Source organism: Nicotiana tabacum, chromosome 22 (genome assembly GCF_000715075.1).
Source record: "Nicotiana tabacum cultivar K326 chromosome 22, ASM71507v2, whole genome shotgun sequence".
NCBI lineage: Eukaryota > Viridiplantae > Streptophyta > Magnoliopsida > Solanales > Solanaceae > Nicotiana > Nicotiana tabacum.
The window spans coordinates 56,924,379-56,930,121 of NC_134101.1; the positions used below are offsets into that span (position 1 = coordinate 56,924,379).

Consider the following 5,743-nt stretch of genomic DNA (forward strand, 5'->3'; position numbering starts at 1 on the left):
ACTATAGTTTTATTCACTCACTGTCCAAAATTTTATCGCTCTCTGAAAAATATGGAGTTGACCCGGAGAAGAGAGATGGACGAGTGGGTGGGGGGATTGAGAATTATGATTTCCATTTATTTTAGTTAGTGTGTCTTATTTAAATTGGATGGGCGGGTTAAATTAGCTTAAATAGGTGACCATATTTAAATTGGAAGAAAAAGAAATCCACATAGGCGTCATGTAAGAAAACAAAGGTGGGACATGACGATCTAACGGATGAGGGGCAAATATGATCCTAAAGTATAATTATAAGGATAAATATGTCAAAAAATCTTGGTGTTTCAGTAATCTAGTTGCTGATTAGAAGAAGACGTTTTACCTCCACAAAAACAGTGTAAAACTCAATCATCTGCACTGTATTCGATCAGCAGACGGTTAATCCATTCTTAGTAGTGCCTTTACAGTAACATGAACTAAGTGAATCGTATTGATGAAATGACACACTTCAAAGTAATTTAATTGTTGAAGAGAAGTTTGTCTACTACTTGGAGTCTTTTCGATTCATAACTTTTGCTATTGATCACTTGATTATGAGTGTATTGCGCTTGAGAATGTTTGTTTGTACCTCTGCAGAATACCGGCTGCATTAGGCAAAAGATATGTGAAGAGGAGTCAGCCATTTGAACTCATGGTGCTAGCTGGTCTGTTTTAGTTCTAAAAAATTGCTAAGACTTCAACTTCAGAAAGGGTGGAGGAAATATGTTGATGATAATGCTTTGCAGGTAGGAAATGTTTGTTATTTAAGCTGATTGATGAGAATTTGTTCATATTGGAAGTTAAGTGATGACAGTCCAAGTTACACTACTGTCATGCAATTAGAGATATTTCTATTTGATTATTCCTCTAAGTGAATTGCACATATAGAACACATTGATTATGAAAGAGCAAAACTAAGTAAATAGTGAAAGCATTGAAATAAATGAGCAGTGTAACCTCAGAGATGTTCTTGAATTCTTTTTGGAAAAAAGGAGCTAGTCCCCTTTTTGTGATCAACTATAATGATGTTTTTTCAGGAGAAAAACTAGTTTATACCAACAATTCACGCAACATGTTCAACGTTTTATTAAGAATTCTGGAGACAAGTTAGATAACTTGAATAATCGTTTCATCTAGAATCTCTTCTACACTAGTCCTACAAAAAAAATAAGGCTCAATTCACAGCTCCTTCTGCATGGTTCTCTAACAAAACTGTAGTGCAGATGTTCCTGTAATGAAGTATGATTTGAACTTCCATTCTGTGAGGAAGATGATGTAATATAGAGAAGATGACACCATGAAGAGTAACGTGTGATCATATTACGCTTCAAGGTAAAGGAGACATATCTTGACTTGGTGGTACTGCCTGTTCTGCACATGGTGGAGGTGAAGGTGGTGATGTTGGAATGTTTGGTGGCGGAGGTGAAGAAGAGATTTGAGTTGGTGGGGGTGGAGAAGGTGGCGGCGGAGGTGGACTAGCATTGCAAGGAGTTGGAGGTGGCGGAGGTGACAATGTTGGAGGTGGTGGTGGTGGAGATGATGGTGGCACAGTACGTGGCGGTGGAGATGGTGATGGCAGTGGTGGCGATGGGAGAGGAGATGGTGTGGCTGGAGATGGTTGTGGTGGAGGAGAACAAGAACAACAATTGGTTGGTAGAGGGGTAGGTAATGGAGGTGGTAATGCACATTTGAAAGTGTTACAATCAACTTTTTTAGACAAAAATCTCTGGCAATCCAATGTAGGTCTTTGCATAGGCCTTCCTCTAAGACAATTCTGTTGATCAGCAAATGCATTCAGATTTAGACAAGCTGGACTCTCTTCTGAAAAGTAGTTGTTGTCATAGACAAACTTCTTCAAATTTGGAAGTCTACATATGTTGTCAGATATCTTCCCAGACAACATATTATGACCCAAATTCAACTGCTCCAAACTCTCCATATTTCCAATACTCTCAGGTAAAGTACCAACAATTTGATTATAACTCAAATCCAACACTGTCAAGTTCTTCAGCATTCCAATCTCATTAGGCAAACATGAATGAAAATTGTTATTTATAAGAAGCAATTCATTCAATGTTTTAGCCATTTTGCCCAAACTAACAGGTATACATCCTTGAAAATTGTTATTTGCCAAAACCATGACAGAAACAGGCGAATTCCCAAAGTTATCAGGCAACTCAGAAGAAAATCTGTTATTGTTAATAAACAAAGCATCAAAACTCCTTTCAAAAACTTGCCTTGGTAGCTCACCTTCAAACTCATTGAACCTCAAATCAAGAAACCTCAAGTTAGGCAATTGGACAACCACATCAGGAAACTTGCCAACGAACCGATTATTACTAACATCTAACTCAAAAAGGAGCTTCAAATTCAAGAAACTCTCAGGGATAGTACCACAAAACCTATTTGAGTTTATATGAAACAATGCAATATCATATAACAGGCCTAATTCATGTGGAAGAGTACCAGCTATATCGCCATGGTTGATATCGATACCAGCAATTGTAAGTTCAGAGGGCTCATCAAGAGAAGGCCAACAGAAAACTCCAGTGTAGTTACACACATTAGATCCTATCCAATTCGAGGTTATATTGTGAGGATCAGAGAGAATGGCTTCTTTCCAAGCTTGTAACGCAATGTATGCATTCTTTAGCCTAAAATTCTCAAAATTGAGTGATGGATTGATGGCAAGAATATCACCATTGTAGGATAAGAGCTTTCTACGGTTAGTGTATTCGATATCAGCGACACCCAAATGATCATGACTAGAATTAGATATTTGATAAGTGGTGGATGCATTGAAGAGAATAAGGAAAATGATTAGGTAGAATAATGTGTTTAGGCCAGAACTATGACCTGTAAAATGGTGCATGTTCATGTAAAAAAAGTTTCCCTTTTCTTGGGAAGTTTTGGGTAGCAAAACTTGTTATATTGAGTCTTGTTTCAGTGAGGAAAAATGAAAGAGAATGGATAAAGAAGGTATTGTGAGGTGAAAAAGTTAATATGCCTAGACGGCTTTGCTACTATTTGATTTGTTGTTTTCTCTTTTGAGGTAAGTCTTTGGATATTTAACCCCAAAAAAGAAAAAGTCTTTGATTTGTTAATTAGATGAGCTTTTTCAGCTTGTTCGTCGTGATCGGAGTTCTGGTGAAACAGATTCAATTTATTTCGTTAATAAAATTTCATTAAATCTTTCATATCGTACTTAATCGGTTGTATACTCCTAGTAATTTATGTCCTAATACTAAAGTTTAACATTTGTTTTTTATTATAAATATAGAAATGATATTTTTCATTGACGATTAGCTTACACGGTTATATAGAAGATAAAGGCATTGGAATGTTAATGAATAACATAGCGCAAATTCTTTTTTATAAACTCGTATATAATAGGATATCAAAATAATAAACTTTAATATAAATGCTTTGAGAACTCAAAAAGTTATAGTAATAATTTTTAATGTTGCATTGATATCGCACAAGAAAACAAAATGAGAATGTAGGGGAAAATATTATTGTGAATATAAACGGAGATGTTCAGTTGTTAGGAAAAAATGAAGGTTGAATATAGAAGTGAAGTACAGTACTGCTAATTTGCTAAGAATTGATTTGTCCTTTATTACAAGTCTTTAGCAATAATAAAAACAAACAAAAAAATTAAAAAGGAAAGAAAAAGTCTTGATCGTTTTACATCAGCTATTTCAGCGTTATGGTGCACCTATACTTGCTGGCTAACACAAAATCAGAAGAAGAAGAAAAAAAAAGATCCATGCAATAGTGAAATCATCACTAGATGAGCTAGAAATTATCAGCAAACCTTGTGGCAATTTAATAACAAATTTTCGAGTTTTCAGGAATTTAGTGATTGTACTTTTACTAGTAAGAATTTAATTAAAAAAAGAAGGAAAAAATTTAATGTTGTTGGATGCAGTTAAATAACTAAAAAGGCAAGTGAAGCATTTAATTTCTTCATATTTGTATGGGGTTTCAATGTATGTATTTTGCATATTGTTTTGCAGAATAAAAAGGTTAATTTGTTGTTGCTACAATTTGTACATATATCATAACAAAAGAATTGAAATTTAGAAGTGTGTTGAATTGATTCTAAAGCTCTATTGTCCAGGATATCTTGTGAGTAGATAAATTTGTACACAAGGAGAATTGCTCCAAACATTAGAATGTGCCCTTAAAATTTCCATAGCTTTTTTCTTTATAAAGGCTTTACAATCAGCTTGAATCACCATGCAAAGTTTTGAGACAGCCCCAACTCTTAACATCTCTATTAGCACTTCTTTTGTAGCAGAAAATTTAGAAATCAATCCAAGAATCTGAATTGCACTATCATCTGTAGCTGAAGATATCCTAAGTATCCTTTTAGAAACCACTACAATTCCAGCTGCATGTTTAAGTAATTCTGCTCTCCCATCAGCCAAACTACACAAATGTAACAAAAGACAGAACACTAATTCAGTTACCCTTTTCTCATTGTTGCTTAATTCGAGTTCAATTAGCTCGAAAATAGCCCCCAATTCTATCATTTTAAGCCTGTTTCTTCCTCTTGAACATGCATCTATTAGCACATGTAAAGCTGCTTTTGTAGCTTGTTGAGACACCTTAGTTTTGCTGTTTTTGCGCAAAATATTCAACATTTCTTGGAAAAATTCGGGTGTTAGACTCGATAATAGATTTGAACTTGATACTGAGATCACATTTTTCAGGACCATAATTGCATGAGTCTTGATTATTACAACTTGATTGTTGTTGTTGTTGATCATTTCTCTCTTCAAAATCCATAAAATAGCTTCAATTAGATCATGATTTTCCTTGACAACTTGCTTGTTATCATGTGTTGGGCTCCAAACAAGATGGAAAATCCTCAAAGCTTCTTCAATTCCCACAATTAATTTTCCTTCCTTAAAACTCCTCAATATGAAACAAACCATGGCCTTAATTACACCAGCTTCATTCAAACACTTCTTATTTTTCTCGTTCTCACTGACCATGTTACCCATTTTCCTTAACGCTTCTACATAAAGCTCGCGATTATTCACCTGGCGAATTAGCCTGATGACATGTGATTTGTTCATAGGATATTTGGGCGATGGTATTTGCTCAATCCCATTCTCAGCATTGCCAATGGTCCAGGATCGGATCAATCGCCCGAGCATATGATTTGGTGTCAACAACTCGATATCTCTAGGCAAAGATTGTTTTGTCACTGGACATGTAGTTGTATTTTTGTCTGCCATCAACAACCATTGTTCAATACTTTGACGGTCGTAAGTAATTCCAGTGACTGTTGTAACAGGATCTTTCATGATTTGTAGTGATATAGGACACAAGAAATATTGGGGTATCTCTACTTCTTCCATTTTTTCTATATGAAAATCAACAACAAGAATCTAACTATATATAATAGAAAGAAAAAAAAAAGAGAAACAGAGTTTTTTTTTTCTTTTCTGACGAGAGGTGGTAAAAGAAAGCGGCTAATATATATATATATGCATGAATTGTTTGAGTGGACAAAGCAAAGGAAGATGTACCAGAAAATAATCAATTTCTAGATATACGTACTATACTACTTATTTAATTATTGTTGCTTTTGTTTTATTGTCTTTTCGTTTGATTTTTTGGTCAAAGTTTGGACTAGAAGGAGTCAGTCAACGCACGAGGAACAAATGAAAAATATACTACTACTCCATAGAAAACACTTTTTGCTGACTTT

General features: G+C 34.8%; 2 protein-coding genes across 2 annotated transcripts; both read right to left on the minus strand.

The window, feature by feature from the left end:
• Window positions 1–1,080: 1,080 nt before the first annotated feature.
• On the minus strand, window positions 1,081–3,044 carry LOC107828539 (leucine-rich repeat extensin-like protein 7). Its single transcript, XM_016655867.2, has one exon. It carries the CDS (start codon window positions 2,894–2,896, stop codon window positions 1,346–1,348), a length of 1,551 nt encoding a protein of 516 aa, XP_016511353.2. The 5' UTR covers window positions 2,897–3,044; the 3' UTR covers window positions 1,081–1,345.
• Window positions 3,045–3,970: 926 nt separating this feature from the next.
• Window positions 3,971–5,479, minus strand: LOC107828540 (E3 ubiquitin-protein ligase PUB24-like). Its single transcript, XM_016655869.2, has one exon. The coding sequence runs from the start codon at window positions 5,388–5,390 to the stop codon at window positions 4,131–4,133; it is 1,260 nt and encodes a 419-aa protein (XP_016511355.2). The 5' UTR covers window positions 5,391–5,479; the 3' UTR covers window positions 3,971–4,130.
• Between the last annotated feature and the right edge of the window lie 264 nt (window positions 5,480–5,743).

Excerpts from the sequence above, each read along its gene's own strand:
- LOC107828539 (XM_016655867.2), bottom strand. The coding sequence starts at position 2,896 with ATGAACATGCACCATTTTACAGGTCATAGTTCTGGCCTAAACACATTA.
- LOC107828540 (XM_016655869.2), bottom strand. The coding sequence starts at position 5,390 with ATGGAAGAAGTAGAGATACCCCAATATTTCTTGTGTCCTATATCACTA.